Source organism: Mustela nivalis (assembly GCF_964662115.1).
Source record: "Mustela nivalis genome assembly, chromosome: 1".
Lineage (NCBI taxonomy): Eukaryota > Metazoa > Chordata > Mammalia > Carnivora > Mustelidae > Mustela > Mustela nivalis.
In genome coordinates this window covers 139,445,422-139,459,179 of record NC_139020.1, presented here as the reverse complement: position 1 = coordinate 139,459,179, position 13,758 = coordinate 139,445,422, and the positions used below count along the sequence as shown (strand labels likewise).

Genomic DNA, 13,758 nt, shown 5'->3' with positions numbered 1-13,758 from the left:
CATCAACCTAAAGGGAGCTTTTAAAGTTGACTTCCCAAGATTTTTGAGTTGGAAGGGAAGTTTCTCATTTGTAAGACACATTGGCTAGATTTAAAAAGTGAGTCATGGTTTAACAGCTGCTAGCGTTTATGCTTATCACTGTTCTAGGCATTGAATACAGAAGACATACAGAGATAGGATCCCTGCCTTTTTTTCCAGTCATGTTTTTGTTCTAAAATTTACCTTGGTGCTTATATTGGTGATCTTTTTGTATTAAACTAAGAATAGTTTACAACATTATTATAATTGTAGGTTTAGGAATTTTCTTCTTGAGTTGAAGACCATAAAAAATAGAAGAAGATCAAATTGAAAATTTTAAGATGTCTGTATCTGTAATTGACAATATAGTTGATGAGAGCGGATGAACTTCTCAGGAAGACTATCCTTATCCCAAAGATTGTTCTGAACAGAAAGCTGGTTGGATAGACATGTTATGTATCCAAGGACTAAGCTACCCTTCTGAAACTAATGAAAGAGTATGCCCTTCTCCCTCACCAGCAGCGTTAATGGAGAAAGTTAATGGAGGAAAATAATGACTTTGTGCAGAAAACTTGGTGTGATGAGAAACAGGTCGATTCTATGTAATATTTCTTCTGTCTTACTCATTTGTTCATCAGCAAACATTTATTGAATGCCTGTTAATATCAGGCATTGTCTCAGCTACATGGATAAAAAGATAAAGATACAGTGTCTACCCTCACAGTCTAACAGGGGAAGCCGAAGCATAAACAGCCATCTTACCCATGATGCAGAATGCTATAATAAGGATATCAACACATTGCTATGGAAACACCGAGGAGGGAGTAATTAGCTCTGGCTGTGGGAGTTGGGGAAAGCTCCACAGAGCATTTGAGCTGGACGCTGAAGGATGAGTAGGTGTTCATGAAGCAAGGGAACAGCAGGGGAAAGGCATGGAGTACAGGGCATGTTTTGAGGTTCTCTAAATAGACCATTGTAGCCAGAGGGTGTATTTGTAATATTGTAAATGAGATGCGGAGGCCATTAAATAAAAAACAGACTCCCACTCAATTAAAGCTTATGCCTTGATGTACCTATACAGAGGATATCACTTTTAAAACTCGCGTGAATCTGTTTCAAGTTATAATATGAAGAAAATATGAGAATGTTCATTACACTTCCAGAGTCTGATAACTTAGAAATAATATATTGCTATTGAAACATTGAATTTTCTACCTAAGTCAGTATTTTTAGTTTTGTATTAGCATGTTCCCAATTAGAGATTCTCTAGCTCCACTAAATAGAAGAAGCCTATTTCCCACCACACCTTTCCTCAGTAACCTCCAGTGTGGAATCCTTACAGATAATATGCAGCTTGCCCTCAGATATTTAGAACAGATTCTTACTGTCTCAGAGTTAGCCTCCCCGGAATGTGGAGACTTATAAGTGTTACTATTTGGCAGATACACAGTTCAGTGATGTCTAATTTGGAAGGAGTATAAAATGCTGAATCAAAAAGACCACTATATCTTTAGGAGGCAAGTGATAACACCTTGATAAAAGTGTTAATAGGTTCCTAATTAGTCTTCCGGGATCTCACAGTTGTTTTCCATGCTGTTAAGCCAGAAAAGCATTTCCCAAACCCCAGTCATTACTGAGTGCTCGTAGAGTAAGAAAGAGCTCAAGTCTCTTCTGAGCCTGGCCTCTGCTTTCTTCTCTGGCCTTGCCTTGCACCATGCTATCCCTTTGCTCTGCGTTGCAGTTGGACTGCCCTTCTACCTTCTGCACAGAGCCCTTTTACTTTCTTTTGTGTTAGATTCACTTATTCCTTTGTTTGGAACTGAGTGTAAGCCTCACTCCCTGTAGTCCCAGCTAACTGGATCCATTTCCCCCTTTATTTATTCACTGTTCATGTACCTCTCCTTCATGACATTTATTTAACAAATTTGTGTAAGAATAGATTATTTGTCTCTGTCCTACCAGAATTGTAAACATTCTCAAAGAAAAGGCTTTGTCTTTTTCTACTCACTTGTACTTTCAGTATGCATATATCTAGCATAGTGCCTGATAAATGTTTAGTAAAGATTAGTGAATGTAAGAAAAATGTTTGAATGCATATGGCATAAATTCTATACCACCCTCAGACTCTGTAAGACTGTGTAGACTGTCAAAGATGCTCTGTCTTCATTCAGACGATCCCTTGGCATGTTCTTAAGTACTTTGCATTTTTGTAAAGTATCATCTTTAGTATATGTGCTGCCGAAGCGAGCACTGTAAAGTATCATCTTTGTCACTAGAGTCACTTTAGCACTTTTTGGTGCATGGCATTATGTCAAGAATTGATTCATTTAGTCATTCAGTAAACGTGCATTGTCAGACATTGTTTTTGGCACTTAGATTGTAATGATAAATTAGGAGTCAAGCCTCAAGGTGAGCATAGACTAATGAAGGAGAAAGACATGGGGGCCAGTTGTTTAGATTAGTGAGATAAGTCCTAGAAGAATATGGGTTTGTTTGTGACTCTAAGGGAAAGAAGACAGAAGGAAGAGCCACTGTGCCTTCTTGAGTCAGAGATGATGACCTTGCAGAGGAAGTAATGCCTGAGTAGGCTTTTGGAGAAGGAGGCAAAGGCAGAGTTTCTCAGTGTAGAGAGAGGATATAGAGATGTAGCATGTGCAAAAGCACTGGGGTGAGAAACACCTGGTATATTCATGGAAGAGTAAGTTGTAGGGAATATGGGGAAGAAGAATGGGAAGTGAGACTAGAGAGGTGAACAGTGATCAGGTCCCAAGGACTTTGATTACCTTGCAGTTATGTAACAGGAAACCATGAAAGATTTCAGGCAAGAGAAGGACATGCTCACACTAATGATCCAGAGATAATTACAGAGGCTGCAGATAAAAAAAAATAAGCATAGTACAGAAAGATGTAAATACAGTGGGGACAGTGAGTAATGTTTGATTGCAGTGATAAAAAGGAATAACCAAAAATAAGAATCATGAGCAATACCAGTTTACCAGCATTAAATTAAAATCAATTGAAATGCAACTTGTTTCATTAGATATGTGTAGGAATATGTGCAGAGTGTCTGCTGCACAGTAAACTTAATTAAGCTAATCTCTTTTTTTTTTTTTTAACTAGAGTTAATCTTAACAGGCTAAGCAGAAAAATCATTTTAAGAGCAGAGCAAAGAACAGCTTCAACAGTGCAGTACAAACCAAACTTCCAGAAAACCATAGCAGTGGACAGAATAGCCTGGCATATAGTGATCAGAAAATCTTTAAGTGAGGATCTTCTGTAGACACTGAAAAACGTAGAGCATAAAGAAGCTCACATGCAAATTGTTCTGTTTTGAAAATAGTGGTCACAGCCATAACCCAAAGGATAAGTTTCTGTTGTGTCCCTTGTTAGTGGCATAGCTGAGACCTTAAGCCTTACACAGACTGGTCTTATTCTCACCCACACATTGTGATCTGCCTGTACTGTATGCCTTAAACTTGCCAAAAAACGGGCAAGGATGGGTCACTAGAGGGAAGGGCTGGCGTACTGTATAGATTTCAGTTCTGTAGGGGTAAAGTCCGTGACTTCTGATTTTACTCTTCCTTTTGCTAAAGTAAGGTAGCTCTTGGTAGTCCCCAGAACTGAAAAACCAAGCATGTAGAGCTGCACACAGTAAATGATACCAAGGAATTAAAAAGCTGACCGGCAAAAATTTGTCTACAATAACTCAAGAGAGTGAGGAACATCTAATAGTAAAAAAAAAAGTTGTTGTTTTTTTTTTCTCTAGACCAAACAATTGAATATTAAAAGCTTGTAAAATATTTTTTCTCCTAAATTAATTATAATTACCGGTTCTGTTGCTCTTACACATAGAAAGGACTATAATTTAAAAAAACAGTAATATAAAAATCTTACTGTTTGGGTACATTTCAGTTATCAAACTGAGTATACATGTTCTTGATAACTTCCACCTCTAAAAACACTGGGTTAAAATTAGTTGGGTAGAATAGTACAGACGGAATATACTGTAAGAAAAAGATGACTTGAATTTTCAATATCAATAGAGTTTGTTTTATTTCCATATACTGTTTCTTTAGCCTGAGAGACCTTTTATTTGCTCACAATGTGTTTGAATGTTTATTTAAGCATTTAAGAATTCTGTGATGAATTCTATCCTATCCTTTAGTTTTTTAGAGTCTAAAAGCTGATGCCTTTATGACTGAAAAATGTATGTTTTAGAATAAGCAATTTTCTCAGACATGTTCAACAGCTATTATAAACCTTGTTATGACAGTTAAAACCACAGTTGTGGCCTAGTGGCCGTGTGGTATAACTAAGACAATTCTGAGGGTAAGCTAGGAATTTGAAATTAACCTGACTTGAATCTGTCGGATTTTATACCCACACTTTCGGTGGGGAGGGGATCATTTGAAACCACTGAGCTCTTAAAAAAGACACAAGAGATTAAAAAAAAAAGCATACACTGAGACCTAAATCTAAGTGTATTTGTCTTAAGATTTCTTTTCCCCAGTCTTTGTTTTTTTCAACCACCTTTCTTCCAATAACCCTCCTATTTGGCTCATCTTTTGCAGCTAATCCCCTTTACTATCCACACCCTTGAAGTAGTAATTATAGGTAATCCATAGATGGCCAATAGTTTAGGATAGATGGAACCAGTGACTCCCAGGGAGCACTGGTCAATAGCCCCAGGTTCTCCTCACAGAGAGGTGTAGGAGGAGCACTGCAGTAGGAATACATGGACATTAGAGGAGGTTATAGTGAGGTTGCCCTGAACTTGAGCAGTTGACACTTCCATACATCTAGGTGTGCCATCCCATACAATCTAGTCTAAAGAGTTTAAATCATTTTCCTTGGGGAGTGATTGTTTTTAATTGTTGATAATCTCTGGTTCACTGATTCTAAAAACTTTCCAATTAAATTAGCTGACATATTTAGCCTGGATGAAGAACTATAGGTTGTAGAGTACCAGTAGAATACTAGCAGTGATTGATTTTTTTTTACTTGATGACTAAAAACAGGTAGTAGGACATTTCCATGGGAGATGTGTCATAGGGTACTTGTGTTTGTCCTGAGAAGTAAGTTAGAGGTTTCTAAAAGAATAGGTTGTGTATGCAGACTTTTAATACTTAAGTACTATTTATTAAATCCATATGAATCCCAAGCCTGTGCTCCCAGAAAATGGGTGATTTGGTTAAGATCATACCAAGTTCATCTGATGTAAGTTACATTTGGGTGGAGAATTATTGGCAGTTCATAGTGGGGTGAAATTCTGTGAAGGACTGAAAGCTGAGAGTTTGGATTTAAAGCTCTAGCCAGTTACTTACTGTACATTCTAAACTATGCAAATGTAGGAAGGAAGTGGGCTTTTAAAAACGTTAATTAGGCAGTTGGAGAGAGATGAGCATTAAGTCATGACTATAGTGGTAAGTATAGTATAAATGAGGACAGGTCTTTTTTTGAGACTTACTTCAAAGAACTGCATGAGTTACTGTGTGAGTTTGAGCATGAGGGATAAGTGAATAAAGAGTCAGATTCTTAGGGGTTTGAGCCTGGGTGAAGGAAGTGTTAGTGTTCACATGCACATTTTTTAGAATGTGGATGAAACTATGAGAGAAGATGAGCTGGAAACAGCCAGTAAACTTGGATGCCTTAAACAGTATACATTTAAAGTGATAAGGGTCTCTGATAGTGAAGGAATGGGAGCATACTTTGTGGAGGCACAGCATGAATACTACATTTTAAACCATTACTTAAGAATGACTCAGTTGCTTTCTTGACTTGGATAGCCCATCCAGCTCTGGGAAAGCTTATCTGAAAATCCAGACTTAGAAAAGAAGATGAAGAATAATTGCATTTAAAAGGATTCTTCATTTTCAGCAGGACTCATCATCAAGTTCATATCAAATAGCTGCACTTAACTAATTTAAAAGAAAATAAGATTTACTAAAATTTGGTTAACATCTACCCTATTTAGGGCTATACTTATCGGAGCACCTGTATCCCAAGTATCTTTCTTCTGGAACAAAATACACTATAGGGAAAATTGCTGATAAAATGCAAAATGTTAACAGTGAAAATCTCCTCAGTGGGGAAGAAATTAGGTCTTTATTAATCATGACAGTAGGACTGACTATATGTGTTCTCTACACTATTTTATTCTTTATGACAATTCTTTGTTCTCCTCCTTTGTAGGTGTATTTAGCCCGAAGGGAAGGATCATCTTATGCTTATATTTCCTGGAAGTTGGAGTGTGGGTCAGTTGGCCTAAAAGTAGATAGCGTTTCCGTTAGAACAAGTAGTCAAACCTTTCAGACTGGAACAATACAGTGGAAATTGCGATCTGAAGCAGTTCAAGTAGAACTGTCAGGCGGTAAGCATTTGAATGGAGAATTAATCATGATGAGTATATTTAACACTCTGAAGAATAATGGCACTTATTTGAGCTTTTCATACCCAAGAGTCATTCATATAACTGCAGGAAAAAAAATTAAAATTAAAACCTGTATAACCTCATTCTAATAGAACTGTTTTATGTTTTTATTGTGAAACACAAATGGATGAAGAAAAGTCATTTCTTTGTTTCAAAGGACATATTTCCTCCATAAGGAATTTGTATTTATTTTTTTAAGAGTTGATTTTACCTACAGGTTAGATAGAAAATATGTATTCCAAAACTATCTCTTTATAGTCTTTAAGTTACTAAAAGCGAAGTGTTAATTATTTTTTTTCCTCCAGCAGACAAAACTCTTCGCTCCTATCGTGATTTTTCTGGTGCCACTGAAGTTATTTTGGAAGCAGAATTAAGCAGAGGAGATGGTGTTGTTGCTTGGCAACATACCCAGCTGTTTAGACAAAGCTTAAATGACCATGAAGAAAATTGTTTGGAGATAATTATAAAATTCAGTGACCTTTGAGAACCTGAACATTATAGAAAAGCTGGCAATAATCAAGGACTTACCATGTTCTAAAGTAGTCTGTTGGTTCAGTGCATGCTTAGTTGGCAATTTACTACCCTCTGCTAGCATATTTCTTTTGCTGGCTATCCATCATGTACCCCTCATGAAAATATATCTTTATACTATGGACCATAATGAAACCTTGAATCAAAAGCTCCCTTCCATATGTGACTGTAATTTGAAGTAAAGTCTTACTGCCTCAATATGAGATTTTAATTTAAAACTGTAAGTATAATTTTAAAAGTAAAATGAAGGTATTCATGATGAAATGCTATTCATGATTATGATATAATCTTAAGCTAATAATAGTAATATGATGTTTTTTGATCAGCCATTAATTTCTTCATAAGTAATTAGATTTCCCAAGATTTTTAATTTTTAATAAATGTGAAAGTATAGTATCTCATGAGTTATAATGCATGAACATTTTTATGATTGTAAATACATAGGTATTTAAGAAATAAAATGAATTATTTTGCCTTATATCATTTTAGTGTTTACTTTGGCTAAATAAGAATCTTTATTAAAGGTATGCTAAATATTGAAAACTGTTGGAATAGACGAATGTTAGGAAAACATTTAACATTGACTGTGTATATTCAGAAATACATTATAAATCCATGTGTGGACATTTCAGAATATGCTTTACTTTTGAGTTTACTTTTGAGTATTTCTATCTACCTCATTGAATAAAGATCTGTTCCTGTCTTTGAAACTATGTAACTAGATTCTGCAGTATATGCTCATCAAGAGTTTTTGGTGTGTCCATATAACCTCCCCAGTTGAATTTAGTGAACATTTAAGTGTTTGTGTTCAAGCATTGTGATACCACTGAAGGAGGCAAAGGTTAGAAGGACACAGTTCCTGTACTCTCACTCTTTGTAATGTTCTGCAAAGTGAGTTCTTAACTCTTCATACAAAAAAAGTACATTCTGAGAGATTCTTATCCTGTGCAACTCCATAGGATATTCATGTGCATTTAAAAAAAAAAAAAAAAGATACACTAAGATGCTGAACAAAATTCTTATATTTGTCTTTTAATTGTAGTCAAACTGTTGATCAGTTTCTTGCTAAAAAGTTACATTTCAAAAAAATTTTTCTGCATCTAAAGGTATGCATCTTAATATTAAAAAGGTTTCTGGAATTCTCCTGCATTAATCATAGCTTCATATAGTGTCCAAATACATAAAATTGGAGAGCCTTGACTCTACGTGTCTTGAGGTATCTGGTATTGACACAGGAGTATTGTGATTGAGCAGGTGGCCCAACCTTCCTAACCTCATGAGAAAACCTAGAGATTGGCAAGCATAAAGATGTAAGAAAAATGTCAATCTCAACTGAATGTACCTCATCTGTGAAAAGAGTACATTCTAATTTTTACTGTGGCTGTAAGCAGAAAAATGGAGTTCAAATGTCTTATTTTTATAGATGTGAAATGTTGAAAAGGAAAAGTGGTTCACGCTTTTCTTAAGTGTATTCCATGAGAGTCTCAACCCCAAGGGTACCCAATACATAATAATAGATATTTTATTATACAGAAAATGTTGGCAATAGTACAGAAATCACGGAGCAAAGCAATTCTTGGTAATGTATAAAGCTAAGTGACAGTAAACTGGTAAGGCCAAATTGGCAAGGAAGGGCTGATAAGAGAGCCAGCCTCAAACCGACACTAGTGTCAAAGCACAGTTTGTGTAGCCATCCTCTGGGATCCTCTCACTTAGAGGAGTACATGGTGTGCTGTGCTGAGAGTGACTGCCAGGGCAGGGCGGGCGTAACTGCACCACCTTCTGGAAACAGGCTCTGTCTGGTTGAGTAGCTTTCTACTGCCATTGCTCATTTAAAAAGGCTGTTTACTCTGGCTTCAGTTCAGGTCCCATCGTGGTAGTTTTACAGCCTGCTTTCTGTTACAGTGAGTTTGGGTAGAGGGTGGTTTAAAAAAGGACTTGTGCTGGAATTCACATTCTCAAGATGAACAAGAAGCTTACAACTGATAAAATTGTGAATTTTATCAGTTTGCAAGGAAAAGAAGTGCCTCATGTTGAAGGAGGGTTAGAGAACCATTTATCATGGACTTTTGGAATAGGAAGCATTGTTCGTGATCATTTCACCCTGAATCCTCACTTCCCACTGAGGAAACTCAAACCCAGAGAAGTTAAATGACCTATGTAAACAATGAGTTGCTGTTTTAGTGAGTGTTTCATGAATATAGATACTTCTATAGGAATGTTCAAGTTGAGGTGTTAAAATTGATATTAGAATCAATGATTTTTCTATCTATAGGTAAGCTTTCCTAGAGAACAAATCTACTGTAATTTGATGATGGATTGTCTAGATACGGTTGCTTTGGTGTTTCTGTGATAATTTTTTAAAGACTTTTTTTTCTCTGTAACAATAAATTTTATGTTGATTTTATAGTCCAAGTGAATACACTCTTCTAAGCTAGTAACTGACTCAGGTGGCATTACTTCCTTAAACACTTTTGGGGGAAAAAGAATAAGAATAATGCAACACAAGTCATGATTGGTTTTACCCCACTTAGCCTGTATTACAGTCACATTTTTGTATGGACCAAAACAGTGCTTTATTTCTGATAAAAGATTTAGAATGGGGGCGCCTGGGTGGCTCAGTGGGTTAAAGCCTCTGCCTTTGGCTCAGGTCATGATCCCAGGGTCTTGGGATCGAGCCCCGCATCAGGTTCTCTGCTCAGTGAGGAGCCTGCTTTTCCCTCTCTCTCTCTGCCTGCTCTCTGCCTACTTGTGATCTCTGCTTATCAAATAATAAATCTTAAAAAAAAAAAAAAAAAGATTTTCTCTAGATTTAGAATGGACCTAAGCTAATAATGGTCACCTTTGTAGCATCTAATGAATGCCCATGACTTTGGTATCTCATTCGATCTTAGTGACCTCTATGTATTTTGAAACTGAGAGGCTAAGAGGAGCCAGCAGTATTTCATTGCCATTCCCTGTCATTATAACACCACAAGTAAATACAGACTCAGAAGTTCAGAACTTTCTCTCTTCTCTTAATTTGCTAAAGACTTGCTCTGAGATCAACACAACTGTAGCAGCAACTAGAAATCTGTAAGTAAGCCAGAGAGGGCCTCAGAAGAGCTAAAACAAATATAATGACGTCTAACCACTAAAGCCCATATTCTTTATTATGAGAGTGCATTTTGGGTAGTCTCTCAAAATCTGTTATTTACTGATTTTAAATGTTTAAATTGTTAAAACCATTTTTATTAAAAAATTCAAACTCGACAATAAAGTAAAAGTGCTCCCCACACTACACCTGTTTACAGAAGTAACTGCCAAAATGTTTACATGTGTTTTTCCAGAGCTTTCCTGAAATTCTTATATTCATGCACATACACGTGCACACAAAATCAGTTTCCATGTATTTGGTTTTTGTCTTTTTATGTAAATGGAAGAGTATTTTTTTTTTTTCTGCTTGTTTTCTTAACGTGTCTAAAGAAGTCTTTCCATGGTTGGCAATAAATCTGCACATTCTTTGTAACTGCCTCTCAGTATTCCGTTATCTATTCCCTTATTTACAGATATTTAAGTTTTTCCCTTTTTTGTTATTTCAAACACTGTGCAGTAAACATCAGTATACATATTTCTTTCACACAGGATATATGCAAAGATGGGCATTTTTAATCTCAACCTGACTACTGTCCCATCATTTCCTAAAGGAAGTACATCAATTTACACACTCAGTGTATGAGAGCACCCATTTCCACCCTTTCTTACCAAAACTAAATATTGCAGTTGCTGTAGCCAGCCTCCAATGATCCTCACCTCCTGGCTTTCATGTGTTTGTGTTGTCCCTTTCGCAAGAAATTAGGGCTGGCCTGTGTGTCCAGTAGAACATGGTACAAGTGACCACATATTTCTGAGGCTTTGTCATAAAAAGCCTTGCTTATATTGCTTACTCTGGAGAAATCCATTGCCGTGCCCTAAGGCCACTCACACAGATCTGTGGGGAGGACCTGAGGCTACTTTCAACTTCAGCACCAACTTGCCAACCATGGAAGTAGAACCTCCAGCCCCAGCCAAGCCTTCAATGACTAGCTTCATGAGAATGAGACACCTCGCGATGGAAATGCCAAGTAAACCACTACTGAATTCCTAATGCCCAGAAAACCATTACAGCTAATTGATTTTTAAAAAGACACTTTGGGAGTGGTTTGTATGTACAGCATTAGATTACTTTTAAACCCCTCAATGTGGTAGTATTAGCAGGGGAGGCCTTGGGGAAATAATTAGGTTATGAAAATGGAGCCATCATAAATGGTATGGGTGCCCCAAAGAGCCTTTGCTTCTCTCTGGTTCCCACAACGTGAGGACACAAGAGGTCTATCTATAAACCCAGAAGAGGCCTTCATCCAGAACCCAACCCAATTTCAGACTTCCAGCTTCCACACTGTGAGAAATAAAGGTTTGTTGTTGAAGCCTTTGGGTCTATGGTAATTTGTGACTACAGCCCAAACTAAGGCAATTAGTAAAATAGCAATGTTATATTTGCCAATCTCGTGGATGAAAACTATCTAGCTTTGAGTTACATTTCCTTGATTAGCTGTGAGGTTAAACAATTTTTTACGTGTTTATTAGCTATTTTTGTTATTTCACTTTTCTACGTACAGGCGTACCTTGTTTTATTGCACTGTGCTTTATTATGCTTTGCAGACATTGCATTTTTTACAAATTGAAGGTTTGTGGCACCCTTGCTTCCAGCAAGTCTTATCAGCTCCATTTTTTCAACAGCATTTGCTCACTCTGTGTCTCTGTGTCACTTGCAGGTAATCCTGGCAATATTTCAAGCTTTTTCATTATTATTATATTTGTTACGGTGATCTGTGATCAGTGATCTTTGCTGTTACAGTTGTAATTGCTTTGGGGTGCTATGAACGGCACCCGTATATAAGACAGCAACCTAACAAATGTGTGTGTTCTGACTGCTCTACCAACCAGCTGTTCCCTTGCCTCTCCCTCTGCTTGGGCCTCCCTATTCCCTAAAACACAACAATATTGAAAGTAAGCCAATTAATAACACTGCAATAATGGCCTCTTAGCTGTTCACATGAAAGGAAAAGGTACACATCTCTCATTTTAAATCAAAAGCTAAAAATGATTCAGCTTAGTGAGTAAAGTGTGTCAAAAGCAAGGATGGGCTGAAAACTTGGCCTCTTATACCAACCAGCCAAGTTGAGAATGCAAGGAAAATTTCTTGAAAGAAATTAAAAGTTCTAATGAACACACGAATAATAAGAAAGCAAAACAACCTCATTGCTGATATGGAGAAAGTCTGAGTGGTCTGGATAGAAGATCAAAGTAACCACACTACGTTCCCTTAAGCCAAAGTCTAATCCAGAGCAAGGTCCTAGCTCTCCTCAATTCTGTGAAGGCTGAGAGAGGTGAGAAAGCTGCAGAAGAAAAGTCTGAAGCCAGCAGAGGTAGTCTGTGAAGTTAAGGGAAGAAGCCATCTCCATAGCATCAAAGTGCAACATCAAAGTGCTGAATTGTAGAAGCTGCAGCAGGTTATCCAGAATTCCTAGCTAAGACTATTAACGAAGGTGGCTACACTGAAAAACAAATTTTCAGTGTAGCCCTGGCTTTCAAGCTTTCAAGGACATGCTGACTCTTAGGGATGAATGCAGCTGGTGACTTCAGGTTGAAAGCAGGTTTCCTTGACCATTCTAAAAATCCTAGGGCCCTTAAGAATTATGCTAGATCTACTCTGCCTATACTCTATAAGTGGTACAAAGCCTAGATGACAGCACATCTGTTGACATCATGGTTTGCTAAATATTATAAGTCCACTGTTGAAACCTACTGCTCAGGGAAAGAAAAAAGATTCCTTTCAAAATATTACAGCTCATTGACAATGCACCTGGTAAGCCAAGAGCTCTGACGGAAATGCACAACAAGATTAATGTTTTCATGCCTGCTAACATCCATTCTGCAGCCCAGGGGTCAAGGAGTCATTTGGACTTTCAAGTCTTATTATTTAAGAAACACATTTTTTAGGCTATAGCCACCAATAGATAATGATTTCTCTGATGGATCTCTGCAAAGGAAATTGAAACCTTCTGGAAAGGATTCACCATTCTAGATGACATTAACATTTGTGATTCATGGGAAAAGGTCAAAATATCAACATTAACAAGAGGTTGGAAGAAGTTGATTCCAACTGTCATGGATGACTCTGAGAGTTTAAGACTTAGGTGGAAATCACTGCAGATGTGGAAGAAGCATCAAGAGAACTAGAATTAGAAGTGGAGCGTGAAAATGGGACTGAATTGGGGCAATTCCATGATAAAATTTGAATGGATGAGGAGTTGCCTCTCCTGGCTGGCTAGGAACTGGTTTCTTGAGATGGAAACTACTGGTGAAGATGCTGGGAAGACTGTTGAAATGACAGCAAAGAATTTAGAATATTTCATGAACTGAGTTGATAAAGCAGCAGCAGGTTTGAGGGAATTGACTCCAATTTTGAAAGAAGTTCTATTAGGGGTAAAATGCTTTCAAACATCATTGTATGCTACAGAGAAATCGATTGTCATGAAAGGAACAGTAAATTGATGTGGAAAACAGCATTGTCTTATTTTCAGAAATTGCCATAGCCGCCCCAGCCTTCAACAATCACTACCGCCTGATCCATCAGCAGCCAGCAACCTTCAAGAAAAACCCTCCACCAGAAAAAGTTTATGACTCACTGAAAGCTCAAATGATGGCTAATATTTTTTTAGCAATAAAGTATTTTTAATTAAAGCATTTTAGGCATA

General features: G+C 37.1%; 1 protein-coding gene across 2 annotated transcripts in view; it reads left to right on the top strand.

Moving 5' to 3' along the window:
- The window catches only part of NGLY1 (N-glycanase 1), a 56,600-nt gene extending 47,184 nt beyond the window's left edge, over positions 1 to 9,416 (top strand). Inside the window, exons 11-12 of one of the 2 annotated variants that reach the window (XM_082712623.1) lie at positions 6,211 to 6,388; positions 6,757 to 9,416. In XM_082712623.1, coding sequence (XP_082568749.1) covers positions 6,211 to 6,388; positions 6,757 to 6,932 — 354 coding nt within the window. In that variant the 3' untranslated portion in view covers positions 6,933 to 9,416. The remainder of the gene's footprint in view (positions 1 to 6,210; positions 6,389 to 6,756) is intronic. The other variant, XM_082712624.1, reaches the window with a different exon arrangement.
- Positions 9,417 to 13,758: the final 4,342 nt, after the last annotated feature.